This window comes from Aythya ferina (assembly GCF_964211825.1).
Source record: "Aythya ferina genome assembly, chromosome: 3".
In the NCBI taxonomy this organism is placed as follows: Eukaryota; Metazoa; Chordata; class Aves; order Anseriformes; family Anatidae; genus Aythya; species Aythya ferina.
This window is the reverse complement of record NC_140298.1, coordinates 69,747,791-69,774,063: the sequence shown is the minus strand read 5'-3', so window position 1 is coordinate 69,774,063 and position 26,273 is coordinate 69,747,791. Positions and strand designations below refer to the sequence as shown.

General features: G+C 40.0%; 1 protein-coding gene across 1 annotated transcript in view; it reads left to right on the top strand.

The window, feature by feature from the left end:
- PREP (prolyl endopeptidase) overlaps positions 1-26,273 on the top strand; it is a 101,813-nt gene that overhangs the window by 35,240 nt on the left and 40,300 nt on the right. Inside the window, exons 8-9 of the mRNA XM_084514212.1 lie at positions 13,477-13,668; positions 23,918-24,115. Coding sequence (XP_084370338.1) covers positions 13,477-13,668; positions 23,918-24,115 — 390 coding nt within the window. The remainder of the gene's footprint in view (positions 1-13,476; positions 13,669-23,917; positions 24,116-26,273) is intronic.

Sequence of the window (26,273 nt, the reverse complement as noted above, 5' to 3'; positions counted from 1 at the left end):
AGAATCATCTAGGTTGGAAGAGACCTCCAAGATCACCCAGTCCAACCTCTGACCTAACACTAACCAGTCCTCCACTAAACCATATCACCAAGCTCTACATCTAAACATCTTATAAACCAGTTGATGTTCTTTGAAGGGAACAACAAGACTTTTGAATGTAGGTGATGTGAACTTGTACAGTTACGTTGGATTTCCAAAAAGCTTACAACCATGTACCTCAACAAAAATGTAGTCCTTGCAGTATGGGCATAGTATGGTGAACACATACTATGGTCTTTGCTGTGACTGCAGATGCTTTTTGAGAAGAGATTCTGTATTCAAGCCATACTTTGTCTTCAACTTAGCCTCTTAACTTAAATGCTATATGCATTTTCATCAAGTCAAAATCTGAAAATTGCTATTTTAAATACTATGGGGAAAATGTTACTTGTGGAAATCATCTGCTGTATGTTTCAGTGCAGCATCCTAGATGTCAGCAAGTCCAATTAAACCACACTGATGTAGAGGGAACCTCTGGCTTAACTGTCTCACAAGTCATCCTTTTATGAAACATGGTTTGCCCAATATTTTACACTTCATTATTGCTGTAGTAATCTTGAGTTAATGCCTTTCATTAACTTCCAGCACAGTATGAGTTGTGGCTTCTCTTTGTAGGTACTCCATTTAATTTACAAGCGAGGAGATAATGATATCATTAAAGACTGTGCAAGCATGACATTGTATTAGTTTTGCTGCTGTGAGTGTAGTTGTCTTGCGTATTCACTGATTCTTTATTTCAGTGGATGTGGACCCATGGAAGTCAACTTGCTTTGTGTTGGTTAGGAAATGCTCTTGACTCTGAGTAGAGATCACATCTAACAAACAAGAATGGGCTACTTCTAAACATTTAAGAAACACAATAGATTTCATTTGCTTATTTCTGCATTTGAAAATGTGTCATCTAGCCCTTTTCTGCATGGGAGTACTCATGACACTTTGTCAACAGCCATGGGTTAATTGAATTTGCAGTGCAATCTTCTATAATAATCCTTGTCAATGTGCTTTCCATTGACAGGTTATCCAAGATAACCTGTAAAACAGTGCTTCTGTTTCCTTTTACTAACACTAAAGGAAGCATCTTTTCTGTGTCTCAGGTTCAGTAAAATGTTCTTCACGCTTCCCTTCCCTCCTTCACAATCCCTCATACTGTATACAGACTGAGTCATCTTGCTCTTCAAATATTCAGTTTGTTTGCTAGGGTTTTAACTGGGCCACTGTGATCTATTTGTGCCACAAATGCTCCTTTTTAGAATAGAAAATCACTGTGTAAGTAACTTCTGACAAATGCAGTGCTACTTTTTAATGAGAGTTGTGATTTAGGCCGCAGAGACAAGAGATTTGGGGGAATATTGTTTTCCCTCCCCCGCCTTTACCACATGTACCTCACAAATCCCACCAAGTTAACCCTGTTCATGGCTTTGTTTTTACCACAGAACTCTTCATGTTAGGAATGGCCAGGCTTGTTAACCGCAGTTTGATATTTGCAACCAATTTAATCAAATGCACCTTAAAAAAAAAAAAAAAAAAAAAGCTTTATATTATTTAATTCTAATGAGTTCTGCAAATGCTTCATTCTTCAAGACTAGACACTTGTGCTCTTAATTCACAATACTATGAGAAGTCTTAGACACCAGTGGAAGAAGACAGCTGGGCTGTTATTTAAGCTTGTGGAGAAACTTTCTTGCCGTACTCAACCTGAAGGAGGTATGCCTCTTTGGGTGCTTATGGGATTGGGTTTAGAAAGATCAGGGAAAACTAAAGTGTCAGAATTCTTGCTGGTTTTTCACTCCCGTTTGTCAGCCACTGAACAGACTAATGAGGTTTGATTTTGTTTTACGAGATTTCAGTAGCAGAGGTATAGCAGCTGCACCTTTTATCAGGAAGGGTAGCACTGTGGGCTCATGTCCCAGAGGTTATCCCTCATTCAAGACTCCCCATTTCTTTACTTGTCTTGCCAAACTGAACATAGGTTTCTCAAGCACAGACTTCTATAACACTTTTTAAAATGATTTAATGGTGAATATTTATTTTAAAAACAACAGTTGCCCAGTAGCTGAGCACTGTAAGACACAATTTTTAATAGCTGTTTTATCAAACTTGTCTTCTGCAATGCTGGCAACATTCTGGAGTCTGCATATTGAACCAGTCAAACAAAAAAACTTTTCTCATTCGTCACCTTGCTTAATTGCTGTTCTCAGTATGCCTACATCATTTTAGCCAAACAGCTGAATACATAGCAATCAAGCACTTATATATTAGCAAACCTTGTACACCTTACAAAAAAAGAAAGTAACAATTTTTTTCTCCTGACATGTCTCTTATTGTTTCTGTGTCAGGTAATAACTTTTTTCCCTTCTAGAAAATGTTTTTTGATTAAGTTGTCAGCCTTGATTATTTATTCTTTTGAACGTGTGGCTTGGTGAAGGTAGAAGGGGATTTAGCACATCTGTAGGCGTGCAAAGAGAAGCAAATGAAAGCTCTTTAATCATCCTTGGTTAAAAACTTAAACCAATGTGACGTGGCCAATTGGTCTTTTCAAGTTCTTAATACTGACCTTTTTCTTTATTTTGTATTGTGGCAGTTAGGAAGCCTAGTAAAGAAATGGGATCCTCTGGTTATAGGACCACAGAGCTGATTTACGAGTCACTGCCTCAAGAGCTCTGGATGGATCTTCCTTTTCCTGGGGGGAGCTAAAGGAAGAGAACAGAGTGAGAAAGGAAGGACATGGTGACGAGAGGTCTTGTGCTTGGGTAATGGGAACTGGAGACTTGGGGCTGCTTGGAGCCTGGTAGTTTGTCTGGTGGGAACAGGGAGAGGTAGGAGGAGGACATGGGAACGGGAAGAGAAGCTAGTCTGAAATACTTGAAAACTACTGGCTTGGAAGAGGCAAGAAAAATCGAGCAAAAGCTGAAGTTGAGTTTGCTAGTTGCTTAGTCATCAGATGGAATTGCTCTGTACTCGGCTGGTAGGGACAGGTTGCAAGAAGAAATTTTAAAAGCAGGGTTATCAGCTATAAGAATTATTTTGGAAGGGTGTTCTATTTTTCCTAGGCACACTGAAGGAAGTGTTTATGTGCTTTGAGGGCAGGTAGAAAAACAAAGGTGATGTTTCCCAACTTCCTGTTGAAAATGCATTTATGTGACCTTTTGTGTTTTAGTTCAGCCTTGCAGTTTATAAGATCATCTTTAAAATAAAAAAATAAGAATGAATAGTACTATACAGTAACATCAAAAGGATGAGTCAGTATGTGATTGCTGTGTAGCCTGAAAAAGTGGATCAAAACTTTTATAATGATAATGAACAAGAGAAGGAACAGTGAGGAAGGAGACAGTAGTCATCAGCCAGAAAGCTGAACATGGTGGTGGGGAGCATACTCTTTTTTGAAAGACTTTTTTGTGATTCAAGTAACTTAAGAAAAAACGTATATTCTAAAATCAATATTGAAACTAGGCCACTACATCCTAGTTCCCTAGCAAACAGAGGGGAAAGAAACAATTGAGTCTTGGAAAATATGTGGATGCCTCATGTCGTGTTAAGGGTATGTGGCTGAGGGAGGCCCTCCTGTTGAGTCACAAGGTTCAGAAAGGGTCCTCCTGCTTTCCAAACCCCTTCTCAGAGGGCAGCCTAAGTGTGGCTGGATCCAGTCCTGGTCCCAGACTTGCTCACTGGTTTATGTCCAAAGGGTTATGTATACAGCCTCTTATTAGAGTCAGCTTCTGCCTTTTTCAGAGCCCTGCCAAGGGCTTTCACTGAGACAGTTTGGCAAAGTTGAAAAGCTGGGTCACTTACTAAGGCGACAAATATAGCAGATTCAGAACTGTCGTTGATAAATTCACTTACTGCAATGATTGAGCTCGAGTTAATAGTTCAGTGCTTTAGTCATCAATATTTTCCCAGGTAACATCAGACAGAGTTGGAGGCAAGCATCTTACCAAAGAGGTGTCCTGCTTGGGAATGAAAGAGGTCCAGGCCCATCAACCTGTCCAATAGTTGGAGTTCTCATCCACAAAACAGGTTTCTGAATACCAGACTTACCCTTCTGGTGAGGTAGGACTGAGACATTAATCATGTGCCGATTGGCTCTCAGCAAGGCTTGCTGTGTGGTTTGGTCAAGAAGAAAAGAGGAGGAAGGGGTGAGGCTAAAGTTTAGTCCAGAGGCAGATTGCTTTCTTAGCTTTACTCAAACAACATGGGGCTGTGAGGCTTCAGCCTGACTGGGCACAACGTTTATAAGTAGCACTCACAGTAAGGTTATTTTTTAGACTATGTATAATTCGTGCATTAGAGAAGGCAAGGTATGAAAGAGGTCACCTTTGGTTCCTGTTTTTCTGTTGTTCTGTTTTGCTGCACGAGGATGTAAGCTATAACTCTCAAAACAAAGCATATATATTCTCTCCTGTCCTTTGAGTAATCATCCAAATGGAAGTAAAGTAGAAGCCTTGAAACTGATGGAGAAATCTCTGCTCATAAAAGTGCTTGATTTCTTTCATCTGGGCTAGTATTTGATATATCTCGACATGTCTGAACTTTTTGACTCAGAGGAATAATGCATTATATTTTGATGAGTGGGTAGCCATCATCCACCGCATGAGTGGTACTGAGAGCCCTCTCAGTACAAACACAACAAAGTTGCATTGCTTTCAGGAACCCTTAACACCTCCTCTCCCTCACATGTTCCTAAATGAAGTCTAGTCCCAAGAGATTGAGATGTTAATAGTCCGAGAGTCCAAGTTTCTTGGACTCTCTCTTACCTTTGGAGACTGGAATGACACAATTAAAGGCTTGTGGCAGTGAAGAAGAAAGAGGGGGAAAAAAAAATTAAAAACACCACCGATCCTAAGGTCCTTTCTGTAGCTGCCTAGCTCTGAGTGAGAGCTTAAAAACAAGCATGATTCAAAATGCAATTACATTTTGATGTCCGAGTGAAGGGCTGCATGCTGTCATTCATTTTCCAGGATGTGTTGTGGTCATACCACCATGACGCAGTCATTTCCAGTTTGAACCGTAGTATGCACCATGAGATTATCTATCATAGGTTGAACATAATTTATGTATATTAATACTGTGACAAATACTGGAGTAAATAACTGGTTTTCAAAATCTCCTCTCACAGAGGGTACTTGAAATTTAGATGCCTCTAAATATGTGTATTTTCAGGGTCTGAAAATTGTCTTAAAAACCTGATGGATCTGATTTGCTGGTATTCTGCAATGAAAATGTGCTTCTGCATGAAAACTCAGATATTTCTTATATGGTGACTGTATCCTAAACCATGCTGGCTTTCTGCAGTTAAGCTGTTGGCTGGTATGAGTGGCTATAGTGAAAATTAAAAGATAAACTTCATCTGCTATTCAACGTGATTACTTTTCCATGCAACATATTCACTAGCACCATTTTTTTGTTGGTTTGGTTTGGTTTTTGTTCATATGTTGAACACCGGAAAAGGATAGTGGCTATGTAAACTATCATCCTAAGCATCGTGTGGTTTTTGTCTTCACAGATGTCTTCTCTGGTGACAAATGGCTTGAAATTTTATAATAGGGATGAAACTTGTTGTATTATTTTTAAAAGAAATTCACCTTTCTTTGGCACCGACAGTAACAAGTTCAGAAATTGAGATAACAAGGGTGTTTTTTACATTGAAAACATCAGAAACAATACGGTGTTTTTCTTAAAAACCTGTGTGGTACATTAATGAATTAGTTAATCATTAGATATTCTCCATTAGATACATTTTATTCTTTGTACTTGGTAAATAGGAATAGCTAGTTACAGAATCACAGAATTACAGAATTGTTTAGGTTGGAAGAGACCTCAAGATTGAGTCCAACAACTGACCTACCACTAACAAGTCCTCCACTAAGCCATATCACTAAGTTCAATATCTAAATGTCTTTTAAAGACCTCCAGGGATGGTGACTCAACCACATTCCTGGGCAGCCTGTTCCAATGCCTCACGACCCTTTCAGTAAAGAAGTTCTTCCTAACATCTAACCTAAAACTCCCCTGGCTCAACTTAAGCCCATTCCCCCTCGTCCTGTCACCAGGCACGTGGGAGAACAGGCCAACCCCCACCTCGCTACAGCCTCCCTTGAGGTACCTATAGAGAGCGATAAGGTCGCCCCTGAGCCTCCTCTTCTCCAGGCTGAACAAGCCCAGCTCCCTCAGCCGCTCCTCGTAGGACTTGTTCTCCAGACCCCTCACCAGCTTCATCGCCCTTCTCTGCACCCACTCGAGCACCTCCATGTCCTTCTTGTAGCGAGGGGCCCAAAACAACACAGTACTCTGGGTACACACAAGCATAATCTGCCATCCTCTTAGGTTTTATAGTTGATGGGTTGTGGTTATTTTAATTGTTTTCTTTCTGTAAGAAAGTTACTGGTAGAGCAAAGCCTGATGTCTCAGAACCACAATAGAGCTAGGGAGCTGACTTATCATTTCAGAGTGTTTCTGAACAGAAGTCTCCAGCAGTTGGAAAGTACAAATCCAGTGAAGATGCATAGTTGATCCCAGCTGCTGACATAAGAAGCAGGAAGCAGGAGATTGACATCGGTATGGTGGCTTGGGTTTTACAACAACAACAAAAAACGGTTATCTTCAGCCTTTAAAACAGAGCCTCCAACTTAGCTACAGGTCTAATTTCTAAACTGAAATAATTTTGATAGCATTCACTAGTTGTTTGGAATGCATTTCACCTTTCACCAACTCCTTTCAAAAGTTGTTTGATTATTTCAACTAAGAATAAAATCTAAGAGTTGAAAAATCATGATCTTTCCTTGAGTAGAAGTTTGCCTACATAGTGCATATGTCGTAACGAAATTTGGCATAACTCTTTCAGATAAAATGCCTATCCCTTCATTCCAAACCAAAGCTCGTGGTTCACCTGGTTCCCTAATCATTCATTCTCAGCACTCCCCTGTTTCCAGAAAAACTATCCATCTTACAAAAAATGTAATTGACATAATGTGGGATGGATTATAATTTAATGGAAATTAGCATTTATATCTTTACCTGATAACTTTGACTGCTAGCGTACATGAAAAGGGCTGAATGAGAGGGATTTTTGTAACATCAGATGAAAAACTACCATTAGCTGATCAGTAAACCTTGTCTGCAGCCAGCACAGTCAGGAGGTTATTTGCTGCAAATGGATTGTTTGGCCTTTCCATGAACCATGAAATACAGAAGGAATTATTGAGAACATTTGCTAACTGATGAACAGTGACTCTCAAGCTCTCTGTCTTTTTCAAAGAGGGTTGACAGCAGGCTCTCTGTGATCATTCTTGCTGTTATAATCACAGTTTGTTCAAATTAGTTTTTCCTTCCACTGTAGTTTTCATCAGTCGGCCACAAAACTGCTTCATCATACAGAGAGCCCTTAGCAGACCACTGAACGTTTTGCTGTGTTCAGAGGCTTGCTGAGGATTGAATCCGTGCTGCTTACTGATATTGTTTCCCTTTTGTTTTCATTGATCTGAAAATTTTGTTTAAAAATCCTGCCTGTACACTCTAGGTTGTTATCGTTCTAAATATTGCTGAAGAGGGCTCAGCTCTGTAGGATTATGACTTTCTGCAACGTGGCACATCTTTTACTGACCATCAACTAAAGGTTATAAATCCTGTGTCCCCCCTCAGTTCCTATTGTGATGCAGTTACTCATCATGGATAGCAGTCTGGTAAAATATGTATGCAAAAGCATCTATAGCTCTTCAGCAATGTGTTTTACTGGAAGGACTGGCAGAGAAGAGGATTAGGTTATAGCAGCAGTATACAAAGAACTAGGAAGGGCTTCAGCCTTATGCTTTTTCCATACATAATAAATCTGTCTCCAATGCTCATGTAGATTAAGATCTTGAGTCTTCAATGGATTTGGTGTTAAGGATAAGGGAGCCTGGACTACAAATGCCACTTTTCAATGGCTCTTCTCAAAGGCATGTTCTCAGAAGGTTGCTAATTAAAAGAGCAAATCTTTATCAAGAACTTGTTTTTTAATTACAGGTTTTGATAAAAGTTGCTTTTGGAGGGCTTTTTAAACTCATAATTTATGTATGTGCTACTCTTTCTCTTGCTTAAAGGCTGTTTGTTCTGGGTTTGAATCTGAAACAAGGATCTTTCAGCTGCCTCTAGACCAGGCTGCCTTGTCTTAGAGAAACTATGTAGTTCATGTCCCTGTTTCTTCAGCTTTATGCCCCTCAGTAACGCATACACTTCTTCGTCTACTGCTGTGTGTTCATTGATATCTTCATTGACTTTCTCAGCTCCCTTGGAAATCAATACATGTGACTTTGTGCTGCAACAAGTGACTGGGGAGGCTTTGTTTCCCATCTCTTCTGGTGTAGTCATCTTTGTTCTTCTTCCAGCAATAGTTATAATGTGGGTCCTCCATGGCCAAGCACGCTTTCCTATATCTGCACGGCATGCGAAACTGCTTTTCTGGTTACCTCTGATCACTGGAACATCCCCTTCTGATGGTGCTTTGGATAACAGCCATCAGCCCTGCTTGTTCAGCTCCTGTAGCAGTGTGCTCTGTTATTACCTGTGGATAGTGAATATGCTGTAAGGAAATGAGTGCTGCCTAAGGTCTGCAGTACAAATTTGGCCACACCTTTGAGTGTTTGACCAGTTGCTGCAGAATCATCTTGAATTCAAGCCAGGTAAAAGCTGCATGCAGATGCTTTCCATTGTCACATGTAATCAGTCACATGTGTAAACAAATGTCTTGGTTCCGCTCGAGTGGGCAGCCGAGCTCCACCACAGCTGCTCTCTCACTCCCCCTCCTCAAAGAGGAATGGGGAGAAAATATGTGAAAAGGGCTCAAGGATTGAGATAAGGACGAGAAAATCACGCAATAATTATTGTAACGGGCAAAACAGACTCGGCATAAGGAGATAGTAAGATTTATTGCCTACAACTAACAAGCGAGAGAAGTGAGAAAACAAAGGAAAAAAAAAACGAAAGCACCTTCCCCCCATCCACCCTCTTCCACCTCCTCCCCCCGAGCGGCGCAGGGGAACGGGGAAATGGGGGTTATGGTCAGTCTACAGCAATTCTTCTCTGCCGCTCCTTCTCGGTCACTCTCGTCCCCTGTGCTGTGGGGTCCCACCCACGGGATGCAGTCCTTGATGAACTGATCCGGCGTGAGCTTCCCACAGGCAGCAGCTCTTCCAGAACTGCTCCAGAGATGGGTCCGTACCACGGGGTCCATCCCTCAGGAGAAAACTGCTCCAACCTGGCTCCCCTACGGGCAGCAGCTCCTGCCAGATCACCTGCTCCTGCATGGGCTCCTCTCCACGGGCTACAGGTCCGGCCCGGAATCTGCTCCGGCAGGGGTCTTCCACAGGCGGCAGCCTCCGTCGGTGCAGGGCCACCTGCTCCACCGTGGTCTCCTCCACGGGCTGCAGCATGGAACCCTGCTCCACCGTGGTACTCCATGGGCTGCAGGGGGACATCCTGCTTCACCATGGTCCTCATCACAGGCCACAGGGGACTTCTGCTCCGGCGCCTGGAGCACCTCTCCCCCTCCTTCTTCACTGACCTTGGCGCCTGCAAGGCTGTTTCTCACTCCCGGCTGCTGTGTGGCGCAGCGTTTTTTTCGCTGTCTTAAATATGCTCTCACAGAGGCGCAAACAACATTGCTTATTGGCTCAGATCTGGAAAACAATGGGGCCCTTCCCAAACATGGGGCAGCTTCTAGATCTTTCTCACAGAAACCACCCCTATAGCCCCCTGCTACCAAAACCTTGCCACGTAAACCCATTACAACAAAATACATTAAAAAAAAAAAAAAAAAAAAAAAAAAAAAAGAAGAGTTACACTTAATTTGCTTGCACTGAGTTTAAATCAGGAATGCATGTCTCCCTGTCTAGGCAGACCTGTAGACTTATTCACACAGAATCATTCCTGACAATAACAAAAAAAAAATCTTTGACAAGGAATGCTTCACACTTTATGTTCATTCAAACAGACTCACCTCCTGGTGTAGCATCCTGTCTTCAATAACAATGTATTTTGTCTGATCGCCTGGGTGCTTTGGGTACTGGAGAGACAGTACAGAGAGAGGTTTGAGACAGAGCCAGCCTAAGCAGTTGCTGCCCTGAAAGAGAGATGTCCCATCTGTCTTCACATGCACGGGCATTACCTGCTGCTGTCCCCTCCATTCAAGTCAATCAGCATCTTCTGTCTCACCCTTTGAGCGGGTGATTGCATTTGCTAATCTGTCGGGGGAAAAAAAAAAAAAAAAAACTGTCTCCTGTAGAACAGAGAAATTAATTTTCTTCTAGGTTAACTAATTTAATGAGCTTTACTATTCACTCAGGCAAATGCCAAACCAAGCGTGAAAGTGGAGACATGCTGATGGAGGAGGAGGGCGAAATGGGCAGGGGCAGCGTTCTGCAGTCAAGCTTATCTTATCACTCATTGGTAATGAAAAATGTTTGTGATCCTCTGCCTCTTTGTTGCTGCCTCATGCATATTGGCTGCCTTGTAAATGCTCGTGCTCCTCTGCTCTAGCAGTGAGCTGGTGCAGGCAACAAAAGAGAAAACTTTATTTTGTAGCACAGGTGGTTTTGGTCACTTAATGATTTGAAGCAGCTCCCTACTAGGGCAGATGAGTGAACAGCAGTGGGGTGAAGGACAGCTCCTCTCAGGTACTGAAGAGATGCTAGATGAACTCAGCTGCATGGTCGGGTTGCTCCTCATGGTGTGGTGCCGTGCTGCAGACCATGCGACTACAGCTGCCCCCTCCCTCGTGCTGGCATTGGTGAGATCTGGGGATCAGCAGCCAGGAGGAGCTCAGCCACCTAATAAATGTTCCCCCACCCCAAGTCATTTTTCAGCCCAGTAAACTCCCCGTGCTGGTCAGCAAGCTGTTAGTCCTCGCTCAAAGGAGAGCAAGACAGAGCAATCCCAGGCAATCCTAGGATGTGCATTTCAGTTGTACGCCACATCTGGATCAGCTGCAGCCAGCCATAAGGATACACTTCTATGGCTGACACATCTCAATGCAAAGGGTTTCTTCCTCTCACCGAGAAAGTACAAGAAGTACTAATCTGTACAGTAGCCAAAGAACTGGATGTAACTTTCCCTTTCAGCTTCTTGTAGTTGCCCTGTTACTGGCTCTTAACTCAGAGCAGATACTGATGTAATTAACCACTTCAGTGAGACAATGGTTTAGAGGTAATTCATCTGCAGCATTTGTCTTCCAAGGACTATATAACATCCACTTTAACAAGATGAATGCTCTTGATTTTTGTAATAACATTTTAGTGTCTCCCTGTAGAATATCAACCCTCTCGCCGTGTGCTGACTGTTCACTTGGGAGTGGATGAATGAGTTGCAAGGCAGCAATGTAAATCGCTAATGTAACAGTGTTGTCCTTTTTCTCTATGGGATATAATTTTTGTTGTGACTGTGTGGACTGCAGCTACTCTGTGTATTTACCATAAAAAAAATGATTTTTTTCAACGGTCTTGGGATTCCTTTTTATGAAGGTTTGTTCTTCCTTAGTAGAATGGTTTCATTCTGTCGGATACTAAAATATAATAATATTTTTATAGTGTTACTCTGCAATTAACTTTTTATTTACCAAAACACTTGTGCATTGATTTGAGATCTTTGAACAGTTTTGCAGGTGTACATCAGACTTGGATATAGTCTGGATTTTCTGTTTCATGGGCATCAAAGCACATATTTTCTATGGAACTTGAGGGACTTTCTTTAGCAGGATTTTTCTTCAGCATGAAATCTCTTGAGAAGAATGAATCTTTGGACCTCAGTGAAAAATCAAAATTTCACATGAAATTGGTCCACTCAGAATACTACGTTGACAGGATTATCTGGAAAGTTTGTATTGCAGTAGTATTAAAAAGGAGAATTTAATTGGCTAATTCCTTAGTTTACATGAAGAGGCAGGGAAATTTTCCTTAAACTGAAACAGCAATTAAGAGATCTGAACTTCATGAATGTACTAGACCTTATTGCATTTAATGGGTTTAAAATGCCATCCCACTCCTTCCTCAATTATTCCTTAGAGCAGTTATAGCTCAGCTATGATCTAATTCTATTTTTTTGCTCATTTTTTAATATTATAAAGTAATCATGTTGTTTTATGGAAGCAAACATTATATTGTGGACTTTCAACAACAGGTTTATGCACAGTTTGTTTGTTTCGACTTAAAAAGCAAGGAACCAACCTTTAGCTTTAGGGGTGAGGCAGGGAGTGGGCAACTGTTTTCAGATGGTAAGGCTTCAGTTTCTCTCATCAGTAAGGACTGGCTTGTTTTTTTGTTTGTTTTTTTTTTGTTTGTTTGTTTGTTTTTTGCATAGCTAATGCACAGTTCTTATGATAATACATTTGGCTGATGGCTTGCGTTGTAGCTATAACAGGCATATAAAATACCTGATATAGCCTTGCTTCTTTTTCTTTCTGCGACCCTCTAAACCTATTTCAAAACAGTAAAATGTGAATAAATAGTGTAGTCTTTCACTCCTAACTCTTGGTTTTGTCAATACTAAGACTGCGAAAGAGAGCACAAATAAGCTGAAGCAATTCATATTTAAGCAGTATGCATGTATATTAATGGGTATGATACTCTAGAAGGTTGATAGGGGGAAATGCAATATCATTCTCGACAAACCTAGTTAACAGTTTAGCTAACTGTGTGTTGTCCTTCTTGGTGGTGGTGACAAGCATTTGTAGAATAACATTCCAGAAACATCATCTCTGAATTGACAGGGAAAGGCTTTATTCTTAAATTTATTATACTCAATTCAATTATTGTCATTTCTATTCTGTGGAAAATTCGGTGCTTTCAGGGAAGATGGAAAACTTTGTGCTTCAAGAAAAAATAACTTTTCAGAAAGAAAACAAAGAACTTCTTTTATGGTTAAGTACTATTTAAAAAAAAAAAAAAAAAAAAGCTATTTAGTAGAATCGAGCTTGAAAGCGTATTGCAGAGTTCTTTGGCTCAGCCGTAACTCTCAATTCCAAGAAATCCATGTAAGTGGGGGCTGGTGAGCTCTGTTGCCAAGACCCTCATGCACTCAGCATTGTTGGCTCCAGGGCAGACAGTGTGGTAGAAGTGTCTGCACAGTGAATATCTGAGCTTTCCAGCAGCCCCATAAGAAAGCTGATGAAAAGTCGGCCATGGTTCTGTCAGTACTATGCATGAGTTTAACTAGAAATTCCTCAAAACCAATGTGTTAACATGTCCATGATCTGGCATTTTTCCTCTGCAACCTCTTAAACTGGCCAATTCTTCATAAGCTTTAGTACATATTCAGCCCTTCTCATAGCTGTGCCCCTTCTGGTCAGTGCTCTTGCTGGAGGAAGAGCCTACAGCAATTGTTGGGAAGACTTTGCTCTCAGGTGTTAAAAAATAAAATAAAAATATTTGTTTCAGTAGGTGAAGAATTTGCTCCATGTGTTTGATCTTGCAGGAATTCTTCATTGGGTGAAGCTGATAGATAACTTCGAGGCTGAGTATGAGTATGTCACCAATGAAGGAACAGTTTTCACCTTCAAGACAAATCGTCATTCTCCAAATTACCGGTTAATCAACATTGACTTCAGTGACCCAGAGGAATCCAAATGGAAAGTTCTCATCCCTGAACATGAAAGAGATGTTCTAGGTAAGAGTTTATGTCAAGTAAGACTCTTCAAACTAATTCAGTCATTAGTCTCTTGAATGATCTTGTACAGGCCTTGTTACTTTTTTTATTGTGTTTAAATTCTGTTTAGGATTTGACATGTTTGCTTGCAATTAAGGCTTGCCTGAGACATGAGAGATCCAAATTCTGTTTCTTGCTCTCTAACATCCTGTGTGGCCATAGTGAAGTCACTTCATCTGTCCTTGTGTTTGTAGGAAATGAGGGGAAAGTATTTTCCTGCTTTGTGTCAATGTAGTAAATGTTTACTAGACAGCCAAGAATTACAGCAAGGGGTGCTTTGTAATCAGAAAGAAGGAAAACAGCAAGCGTAGAAGTGTAGCACGTTGAACAGAACTGGTCAGAAACAGGTTTATCCTAGGTTGTTCCTAGGATAAGAGGAGTAGGCACCACTTGAAAAAAGAATTTTCTGACTGTAAAAACGAGTTCAAAACATTCAAAACATAAAAGATTTTGATAAAATAAAGGATGTATTATGATAAATGTTCTGAAAGAAGTTTCAGCATTAGGGTTTTTCTTAATCTCATCATTTGGGGGAAAATTATATTAAAACTTAGTACTTGAATTAGTTTCAGATAATACAGAAAAATCTCCCTTGAGCTATTTTTTTAACAAATGCTTTGTGTACATTTATGTAGTCTATTCTCCAGACAGTGCAAGATATAACTATGATTTATCTGAGTAGCATAATTACAGCTATGCAAAAAGACTCAGCGTTTATTTTTTATTAATCCTTCTTTATACAGCTCCACTCATTCATTGTCTGTTACTTCTCCAGTGAAGAGCTGTTTTTTAGAATGAGCAGAATTCTCTGTGTATATGATTGATAAGTGTATATGCAGTAACTTCTGTCTTTTCTCACTAAGACAAATCTATTTGGCTACTATTTCAAATTCCTCTCAAGATCTTTCCAGGACCTCTAAAAATAATCTCATTTTCTGCAATGTGTCCTCTGATTTCTGCCACAGACTAGGCAGGCTGCATCTCCAGTATGATATAAATGGAGACTAAAGCTATTATAACACAATGTTTGGTAGGTTCTTAGATAATCAAAAGCTGTCTGGCTAGCCCCTGTGCCATCTGTCTCATATAAGAGATTTGTGAGGGAAAATGAGGCACCTATAGAGCATGTCCTACTCTACTCTGCTCTGGGGCAGCCTCACCTCGAGTACTGAGTGCAGTTTGGGGCGCCACAATATAAGGAGGATATAAAAACTATTGGAGTGCATCCAGAGGAGGGTAACAAAGATGGTGAAGGGTCTAAAGAGCAAGACATATGAGGAGTGGCTGAGGTGCCTTGGTGTGCTTAGCCCCAAGCAGAGCAGGCTGAGGGGAGGCCTCATGGCGGCCTGCAGCTCCCTCACGAGGGGAGGGGAGGGGCAGGCGCTGAGCTCTGCTCTCTGGGGACAGTGACAGGACCCGAGGGGACGGCATGGAGCTGGGACAGGGGAGGGTTAGGCTGGGGGTTAGGGAAAAGGTCTGCACCCAGAGGTGGTTGGGCACTGGGACAGGCTCCCCAGGGCAGTGGGCACGGCACCGAGCCTGATGGAGTTCAAGAAGTGTTTGAACAACAGTCTCTTACACTTGGTCTGGTTTTTGGGTGGTCCTGTGTAGAGCCAGGGGTTTGGACTCAATGATCCTCGTGGGTCCCTTCCAACTCTGGATATTCTGTTATTCTATTCTACATCCAGAACTGTAGTGATGTTGCAAACAGCTGGGGTTTTGAGTGCAGCCAACTTTTTGCTAAACACAAAAGTAGCAAACAGAACTTAATGAAAAACAAATCTTCTTAAGATTGTGAACTCTGAATCAGGAACAATCTGGATTTTAAATGAAGTACCTTTGAAGCCGTAGGCAGATCATAAAGAATAAGTAAAAGCGAAAAATTACTTTCAAGTCTAGTTTCTGATTGCATGCAAATTTGCTGACAGTCCATAAAGCCATTTTTAGGTTTATACAGCGATTTATAAAAAGGGACAAAGTTGAAAAATTGACTTGGGGATGGCACTTCCAAATAAAATGGGAAAGAAATGTGATTGGCATGAAATGTTTACTGGCTATGGATTTACCTGAGATGTGGTCTAGGGCAGCCTAGGAGCACTGAGCAGTGGTTATATAGGCACTAGCTATATGTTCCTTCCTAGAAACATATCTGTTCTTAACTACAATGTGATATTTAGCTCAAACTCCATTTTGTTTTCATTCTAACGACAAAGTTTGTGTTTGTGCACATATATATGTATATGTACAGAATGTATGCAACGCTCCTGTAATGGATTATACGTGGCAGTCTTGACTTGTATAAACATAACAAGTGCTGCAGTTAGAGAATCAAAAGTTCAGATAAATGGATTTTCTGAGGGCACTGGCCTTCAGACTATAAACACAATGGTCATTCAGTTCTTACATACTTGAAGGCAAATATAATCTGTCACATGAAAACATCCCAGTGACTTTCAGGAGTCCATTATGTTATCATCAGGCTTCTACTGTATTTGAATTTGGAGCCAGAGTAGGCAATCATATGCACGTGTTTCTCTTCAGCGTTTTGGGGTGGCACATAAAGGAGTTGTGTTAAATGAGCAAATGAAAACATCTTTATAGGAAGATGCATTATAAGTAAATCTCAGAGTTAGTGCTACAGTAAATTTGATCTGTTTGCTTACTTTTTTGTGGCTCACAGTTGCAAATCAATGTTGTATTCTCTGCTCCAAGGTAAGGGAGTTTTATCATTTTCAGGAGGTTATCGCCTGAATAAATTAGAACACACAAAAACCACCAACAACAAAAAATGTGTGTTCACACTCAAAGTCAACAAGCAAACCAGTCTCTGTCATTTTGTTTTAATCTTTCCAAGATTTGGTTTGGAAAGACATAATTATAGCAGAAGGCAGTTAATAATTCATTGTCTTGAAAGCCTTGCAGTCAAGGGAATTTGATTTTGTGTGATCCAGAGATGACTGTAATGAAGATCCTTCTGCAAAAGCTAGGACAGCAGTGATTCAAAGGGTAAATGCTTCTTGTCCAGTTTTCCATATGTGGGGACGATTGTTTACCCAAATGTCCTTAGCTGTATTAGAATTTCATTCTAAACGTTGTAGTCAGTGATCCTCTAGGTCACAAATGTATCTTCGTACTTTTACTGGAATATATAGTTACTCTGCTCAAAGCCTCCTATTCTAGCATGATCTTCGTTTCTGTGTGTTAACGGATTCAGTTTCAGAAAAGCAGCACCATGCACATACAGAAATAAATTCTATTTATGATTAATAAATTAGAAACTACGAGTGATAAAATTCTTCTAGTTTCCATTAATGGTGAAAATAAATTCCACAAAGTGTTAAAATGCATTCTTAGGGAACATGCTATAGCTAATGTGATTTAACCAATAAATAAATATACTTGCTTGCGAAACCATGTGAATGTTGTTTGGTTTCATCAACATACTCTTCTAAATATATATATATTTTTATATTGACTTTGACAGTTTTGTTTTTAGGACTGTTTAGAAATGAGGTAATTTGGGAAATACAGGGAGGGGGAAACATTTTCCTACAATGAGGCTGATCATTTTACAACTCTCAGCAGGGACTTCACACATAGTTGAGGTAAATTTAGATCTCTACTCTGAGAGTTGAGGGGAAGAAATAAATGATATCTATTTTAAAATGAAATTTAAAGAAGAGCCTGAGGACGTCTTGGCTCATTTTCCCCCCACCTTTGGAGTTTGTTTATAAAGTGTTTTAATTTTCAAGGAGTCTAAAACTGACCCATAGGTGAGGTTCATGTCTAATGTTGAGTTAGTGATTTAAATGACCACAGAGCTGCAACTGGGTGTGCTCGATTAGTTAAAAGGCAGCTATCAAGCTGTGACTGCATCATGATCATTATGGGCACTTGGACCCAGGTCCTCAGGTATTGGACAAACCTGTGTTCTTTAGAAAGTTGTTTGTTTTTTGTTTTTTGTTTTTTTTTGAGAAAGTTCCCAGTTCCTCAAAAGTTCCCAGTACCTGTGGAGCAGGGCATCTTGAAAGTAGTAGTAACGCACAGCTTTATCCAATTATATCCATATATATATGTAGCTGTGACAATTAAAAAATACAGTAGATCTCCTGAGTAGGAAGTGCTAAGAAATACTAAGTATTCTGGAATGTGTCATAGATCAGGTAAGTGACCTCATTCATTTCCTGGAATCTCAGCCATTTAACAAGCATGGGCAGAGCTAGCAGTACTCCTGTACCTTGCAGATATCTGCATACCTAAAACATGGTCCATGCAAGATGCTTTCTTCTATTGTGGTTTAACTCCAGCAGGCTGCTCGGCCCCACGCAGCCGCTCACTCACTACCCCAGGGTGGGATGGGGGAAATAACTGGAGAGGTAAGAGTGCCAGACCTCATGGGCTGAAACCAAGACAGCTCACTAGCCAAAGCAAAAGCCACACACAAATGCAGCAGAACAAGGAATCCATTTGCTGCTTCCCACCAGCAGGCAGGGGCTCAGCCATCTCCAGGAGGACAGGGCTCACCCTGCGGCACAGCTCCTTGGGAAGACAAACACCATCAGCCCAACATCCCCCCTGCCTCCTCCTTTCTCCCAGCTGCTGTCGCTGAGCACAGCACCACACGGTGTGGGACATCCCTTTGGGCAGCCTGGGCCAGCTGTCCTGGCCATGTCCCCTCCCAGCTCCTGGGGCACCCCCAGCCTCCTCGCTGGCCGGGCAGCACCAGGAGCAGGAGAGGCCTCAGCTCTGTGCGAGCACTGCTCTGCACCAGCTGGAACATCCCCACGTTATCACCCCTGTTGTCATCACAAATCCAAAGCACGGCATTGTGCACAACAGGCAGTCTTTCAGACTATATTTGATTCTTCTGCATACAGGTTTTACTGGAAGATGGTAAGCACCCAGAATCATCAAATGTATGATGAAATGTATGACAGATGACTGTCGTTTGGTGCTGTAGCAAAATCAGGAGAGAAAGTCTGAACCAAGTAGTCACAAAATTGCTAACTAATCCTGAATGACAAAGATGTGTATAGGTGTGATCAGTCCCTTGTGTTTATCTCTGTTGGGAGACTTGTGCATTCCATTACCCTGTGTAGTCTCCTAAAATGCCCATATTCCACACTGGGGATTTTTGTGTTCAAACTAAAGCAAATGAAGGTTTGCATGGGTATTCTGAGGAGCACGTATATGAACTTCCGTCTTAGGGCCTTGAGGAAGTACACTGTGGGGACAGCTAGCACAGAGGTATGGCAGAGAGGAAGAAATCTGCTGCAGTGCAAAGGACCAGGTTGATAAGATTCTACTGTGAAATGTGTTTTTTGTGTGTGTTTTATTTTTTTTAATTAAAAAATGGGTTAGCTCCCATGTTTCCTAGCAACTAAAACTACCCTCTAAGATCTGGCCAGGCTAGATACAGTCCCTCAGTCACTATGGGACATGGGGAGAGGATGAAGTCCAGATGCGTGTCCCACTGAGAGTTTTATTCTGCTCCTCTTTGTGGCTCTGATTAACTCAGTTTAGCATGGAAAAACCTCAATCAGTCACAGATGACTGAAGTCTGCCAGTTACTTGAAGAAGCTTTCGAAAGAGCTTCAGAAGAGCTGTGTCTTCCTGCTCCTTCTTGTTTGTCTCATACTGAGAGAAGGTGGATTATAAAATCCTTGTTGTGTTAAAGTTGGTTGGAGCCTTGTCCTTAACTTAAACATGGTGAGCAGAGGACGGTGTCTTAGAGAAAAGGCATATTCTGTGAGGGCTCATGAGCTTTTACTCACAGGTTTCAGAATGATTCATGCTTTATTCTGCAAATTGCTAATGATTTACTTTCAAGTCTGCCCGTAGATAAGCTTCAGTGGCAGTTATGGATCACTTTATGGGAGATCAACATGCATACCTGTTGATCTGCAGGGCGCTGAAACTTATGGTTGCTGTCTGTGATGATCAAAGAAACCAAAAATGGCCTTGCAGGTCTATTTTCCAGCTAAAGCTTTGGCAGTCCATTCAAATGTGTTCTTATTTATTAAGTGGATGGATAAGCATATTGTACAGAAACTAACTCAACTGTTTCTTCTTATGACTACATAGTTCTAGCCTGGCATATCCTCCATCATCAACATTTCAACTTGCATCTGTCAAAACACAGTTGTACACAGGGACACTTAGCATGCTGGAGCTACTGCTGCAGAAATGAAAGGTATAAGGTATATATTACTGGTGTAAGTAATTAAGGTTAGTGGCACAAAGGGCTCAACATTTCTGTAAGGATTCAACATTTTTTTTCCTAAAACTATTTCATATGTTTTTAATACACATGGCACTATTTTGGCTCTCACAGTGTTGCTGTGAAAGCTGCCAAAGTAAACAAGCTTTTGGAAGGTATCAGTGTATGGATTTCTGAGAAGTTGAACCTAGACCACTTCTATTAAAGATAGATGGTTGAGCTCAGAGCATTGACAACTTCTCTAGCCCAGATTTAGCAACTGAAGAATTTTGTGGAACATAAAGTAGTCATCAACGTGGACATCATCGTCTTTTAGGGTAGTACCAACAATAATCCTTTACACCTGCTTTTAGCACTGATCAGTGTTTCTAAATGTGTCCATCCATCTCTGATGCTGAAGCCAAAAGGGTCAGGTTGGAAAAGGCAACCATCCACTTGTTTGTTACTTAGTAAAGTAAATCCCTTGCCTGATGTGGATTGTAAGTATGCTGGAGAACAACTAATGAATTTAAGTGTACCTGAGCTTGAAAAAACATGTGAGAACTACTCTGTCCATTGGTATTAACTGAAAATAAACTGACCCTATGTGTTGAAGAGGCCTCTGATGGTAAAAATAAAAATTAAATGAAATTAAAAAAAAAAAATCTTGTGAGTCCACAGAGAAATTCAGTAAGCAATTCACAGTGTCCAGGAACAGGGTAGGCGATATAGTTGGGTGAATTGCATCCTAAAGGTGCTTATTTCTGCCCATTGTCTGTAAAGGGAGCCTACAGCAATGATGTCAGCCTTAACTTCTAGACATGTGAAGCTGCATGCACACAATCTTAAAAGCTTCAAGAAAGTGCAGAGGCATGCAGGATGCTTTTCTCAGAGCATGAGCAGAACTGGGAAGGCTAACTAGCAAAACAAACTCAAGGGTATTTTCATTTCTCAGTGCTGATCACGGGAGTAACAGACTCGGCTTGCAGTCAGAAATAGCTCTTGTTAATAATTTAGCATTGTTTTTGCTTGCTATGTATATAAATGTTGGTTCTTAAGGTGTCTTATTTTCTTCTGCTCTTATGTTTGCCTCAGTTGTTTTATGTTTTGATTTACACATTTCAGCATTCCTTACTGTAAGTTTTGGAGGTAGTTAGCAAGGCACCAAACCAGTTCTAACACGGGCATGCCAAAGAAGCTGTGTTCCAAAATCTCATAGACAATTTGAAAAACATTTCCCATTGTCTTCTCATCTGCTATTTTCACCGTGCTGAAAGCATCTAATTTGTAAATGAAAGGGGCAGTGATGAAGGTAATATTGCTGCTTCCTAGGCAAGTTCCATAGCAGAAATCTTCGTGTAAGCCAGCAGCCTTACCCCTGAGCATGTGAATCGTTTTTAAGAAAAAAGTAATACCTCATGTACTTCAGCTTAATGAAAACATCCACTAAACTGCAATGCTTTGTTAAGTAATAGTGAGGAATTAAGGTTCATCACAATTTAATTCTAAAATAAAGACTGCCCGAAGGTTTTTTTTGCTGAATCAGAGCTACATATTATATACATTTGAGGCAGATCTGACAGTATCTCAGTCCTTTTTGTGAAACTTTATCAGGAGATTTCCAGTGTAAAACTGGACATTTTAGTCACAGACGTTCCTGTTAGTACTAAAAATTTCACAAGAGCAGATTCTTACTGCACGATGTTACTGTAGGAATGTTATTTTTTTAATTCAGCTTTTTATTAATAAACCAGTTATACATGTGACTGTTGGCAGATTTGTGCAACGACAACGTAATAAATATTTGAAATGACTGCATATTCTCCTTGTGTGTTCAGCCAGGAATGGTTCTATATTTCAAAATCTGTAATTGGATATAACAAAGTTATGAAGTTTATTCTCGTCTCCAGTCTCATTTAAGAGGTTTAAGTCACTCCAGAGCAAAAATTACACAGCAATTAAATTTATAGACTATCTTACATTGTGCTGTATCGTATTATTTCAGGTCATGGCTTCGTGGCTGAAATTTCAATTAGTGTTGTACTCTGGGGCTTTGGCTCAAAAAATTACAGATTTAGGCTACAAGCTCGTGAGGGAGTTGAAAGCCTAGGAAAAAAAAAAAAAGTAATTTCATTGGTAGTCTTTTGGGAGTATTGTTTTTCACAAATTCTTATGGCTAGAAAGTCAGAATAGTTAAATTTTGCTGGTTCTTTAGGAACGAGCTGAGAGGAAAGCAGACTCCCTGGACCTATTAGGATTTGAAGGTCTTCGAACTCTTGGGGATCGTGACAGACCTGAACTGTATATAAAAGCAGAGACTGTTGAAGATGCTGTGCTTTGCAGAGTAATGAGTTTCGACCTACAATTCAGAAAGAGCTTGTTATCCTTGAAGGAAAGGGCACAGGATATGTCTTTGAACTTTGTTCTGAAACCTGAATGCTCCAAGATGCTTTTAATAAGGCTGTGGTCAGTACAACTCTGTGAACTCAAATCACTGGGTTCTATAAGGCTTTGAGAAAATTTGAAAGAACTGTTAAATGTGAATAATATAGTGTAAGACAGAAAATGAGTCAATTTTTTCTTGCTTCCATTTTATTTTGTCTTTTCTTCCTGTGTTGGTATTTTGAAGTCCCCACCTTGCAGTGATACTTTGACACTGCAGTGTGGTCCAGTCAGTCCTGCATCATTTTTCTTGCTTGTTTGAGTCCATCTTTTTTGGTTTTGCTTCCAGTAGATAAGAAGTTGTCTAATGCTGCTACCCTGTCTATGATTTGGGTCTCTGGTCACACTTGTCAGGGCAAAAGTAGCATATATGTGGTTGGAAGAAGGCAATGACTACAAACAAACAAAAAGTCCCTCCTTCCATCCTTTTTTGTTCATGACTTTTAGCCTTATTTGTATTTGATTTTCCAAAGTAGATTTTCCAAAGTAGAATTAAAAAAAAAAAAAAAAAAAAAAAAAGGCATTCCATGAAAAAGTTCGCATTTCTATGGTTGTGGTTTTTTTTTTTTTTTCCCTGTAATTCTTTTGGGGGAAGAATCAGCACGTGAAAAGTTAGGTGCAGCAGCAGCTCTCATTCCTGCACAGCTGCACACCTGAGGTCCACAGCTCTGCAGGGGCTTGGGGCTGTCAGGAGAGGCATAAAGGAAAGGAAGTTCTGCAGTGTCATTTGGTCCTGGGACTGTATGCCAGGCTGAGGTCACTATACTCTATCCTGTCCCTCCAACTATATAGTCTCAAAAACGCTGTTTAAAAACATGAATTTCTTGAATAAGCAGGTGGTGGTTTGCTGTTCTGATTTAGTTGTTTGTTTGTTTGTTTTTTTGGGGGAGGGTCATTATTTTGTTTGCTTTTTGAAAATGGCATGTTTGAGAACTTCACAGGGCTCAGAACAGCCTTTTTCATATACTGAGTAAAGCTTGATTACAAGAATAGTCTTCTGAATACTGACAGTAAAACCAGGATGAATAGTAACCTCTAGGCTCTATACTTACTGTGCAATACAGGATAACATGTCTCTCTTCCGCTATTAATTTAGCGTAAGTCTAAATCATACTGATTTGAATTCTGCCAGCAATACCTATGGAAATACATGAAAATTAAAACAATTTTTGATGGCCATTTTGTTTGGTCTTTTTTTCATTAAAATATGTGATATTTAAGAACAATACTGATGTATAAACTCAAAATGCAGAAAACTCTGGGTTAAACAATTCTTTTTATCTGTGTCTGCATAAATGTAAATCTACATGGTTAGTGCATGTCCAAAGGATGTCAGCTTTTACGTTTGGATTCATTTTTTTGGGTTCAGAAGGCAGGTGACTTTAAAGGCTTTAAGAGTTAAATTTGGTCAATGTCAGAAGGGTTGGTGCTTTTTTTTTTTTTTTTAGGTATGCTAAAGAATTTGAGTCAGCTCTTAACCTGATTTGTTTTCTTTTGTGTAATTTATCTGTATTTATTATGTCTTTGTTTTTCTTTTCGACTGTTTTTGACTTTTTATTTTCTGTGCAGAATGGGTTGCCTGCGTGAGGTCCAACTTCCTGGTTTTGTGCTATCTGCATGATGTGAAGAATGTGCTGCAACTTCATGATCTAGCTACTGGTGCACATCTCAAGACTTTCCCACTAGAGGTTGGCAGTATTGTGGGATATAGTGGTCAAAAGAAGGATAGTGAAATATTCTATCAGTTTACTTCCTTTTTATCTCCAGGTAAGATGTTTTTTTCCCTTGTGTATTGTTCCTTTTCCTGGGGATCTGCTTTCTGTTGTTTAGTATGTATTAGGTACATCTAAGATGCAGATAAAATTGCTTTCTCTCGCCCTATGGGCAACCATGGCATGTACCAGTGGAGAAGTCCATGATCTATATAACAATGTGCCTGCTAACGTTTGAGATCTGTATTCAGAAACTACAAAAGACTGACTTGTGCTAGAGATGAAGTTCTAGCATTTGCATTGCTTCATACAGTAAAATCGAAGTCTACAAATGGTGTTGCAGTGTATGCTTAGTGTGACTGCTGCCACAGAAGCACTCCTCAGCTGAAAAAGCAAGTTAATTGTGCAGACAGTGAATCCTTTTTAAAGCTATTTCATGTCCCAAACCAAAGGTTCCTCTTTCTTCTTCCAGAAAATATATGTTAAATTGGACAACAGCTTTAGTTGAATCTAAGGAAACTTACAAACTTCCCAATTTTGTCTATATCCTTGTTTCTTCTACTTGTTCTTCTACTCGTTTAAGCTCCCATTCGCTTTAAGGATGGCAATTTGGGTTGCATCTTAGTAATGGAAATGAGCAACCGACTGGAAAGGATGTTTTCTAAAAACAATTTTCAGGCATATTTCTCACTATTTCGTAGCTCATGTTTTCAGAGATTCTCACGTGATTTCTATCATTTAAAGAGAAAAATGAGGATGTAAAGAGGTCAAAGCAAAACTAATTAAAAGCTTAAAGTCTTCAAAATAGCGTAGTATAATATAGCTAGATAGGTATTGTTTTGTTGAGGTTAATACATGTATTCTAATTACAGAGAGGGAAGGAGGAGAGTTAAAGTCCATTGCAAATAGGAATATATCCTGAAGGCCGTCTTCATTAAGCTAGCATTGACCTGTATTGAGAGTTTCCCTCATCGAAGTGGTATTCGTTCCCCTAGCATTACATTTCATTTTTCCAGAGTGATATCATTCTGCTCACTGAGTATAGAAATCTGTAGGTTTGGCATGATTGTAATGTTTGACCTGAGTACAGAGCAAAGCATGAAATGTGGTAGTGTCAGTTGCAAGATGGAATCAACTTTAGATCTCTTGCACCATCCATATTCAGAATCCAGTAGTTGCCATACAATGCTGGAATTGAAATTAAAACTTTAACATTAGAGATAACTAAAATAAAGTTTTCTTGTAATGTTCCTTGTACTGCGTTTAACAATAACAGTGAAGAAATACTTTATCTTCTAAGAGCAGTATTGATTGTGTACTGTTCAGGAAAGCCACGTTACCAAGTGGTGTTTATTCCCAGCAGAGAAGTCCTTCTGTTGCTGCAGTCAGATATAAATGATTTGAAGAAAAAAGGCCGGTATCCCTAGTGTAATGCTTTGAACTTTAAAAGGGCCATCTTCAGAGCAAACATGGGGATTTAATGCTGGGATTCCCAGTCATGTAATGATGTCACTGCATTAACAAGAAATACAAAACTAAACCCCATGTGCTGTGTTATTTTGGAATCTGCTTGGGCTTTCTGAATGATCTCTTACTTTGAACCTAATATACATTCTTAACAGTAACAGTCAGGTAAACAAGATAGTAAAGCTTCATAGCAATGCTCACTTGCTGCTGCTTGTATAATTCCATACTACTGATAAGTTATTTTGAAATCCAGCCTTCGTAATTTTTAAAAGAACCTAAATGTTGTTGTACAAATTCTGTGGTTTGATAAAAGACTAAGGTGAGTGTCTTATAATGACTTTTGAGTATTAATTTCAGTTTTCAGGTTTGGAGGTAATGCATCAGATGATTCATTTGACGTAGGAAATACTTCACGTAAGATCAGAGAACGTGTATCATGTCACTTTTAATTAAGACACTAGGACAGTTATGATTGTTGTCTCAGAAGTGTGTTTTCTGGAAAAAAGAAGATGCCTTGATCTTTTATGGAATCTGTTTTGTAAAAGATTTCAAGAGGAAAAACAGCTTTATTTTTTCCTTTTTCTCTTCAACTTGACGTGGAGGAAGAATGGGGAAACTTTTCTAGTTCTCATAAATTAATACCAGCATTAATGACAAAGCATTGGATTAATACCTTTTTTTTGCCGAAATACCTGGGTGCCCACCCATTGGAGTGGGTATACATCAGAGCTATAAGCTATGAAAAC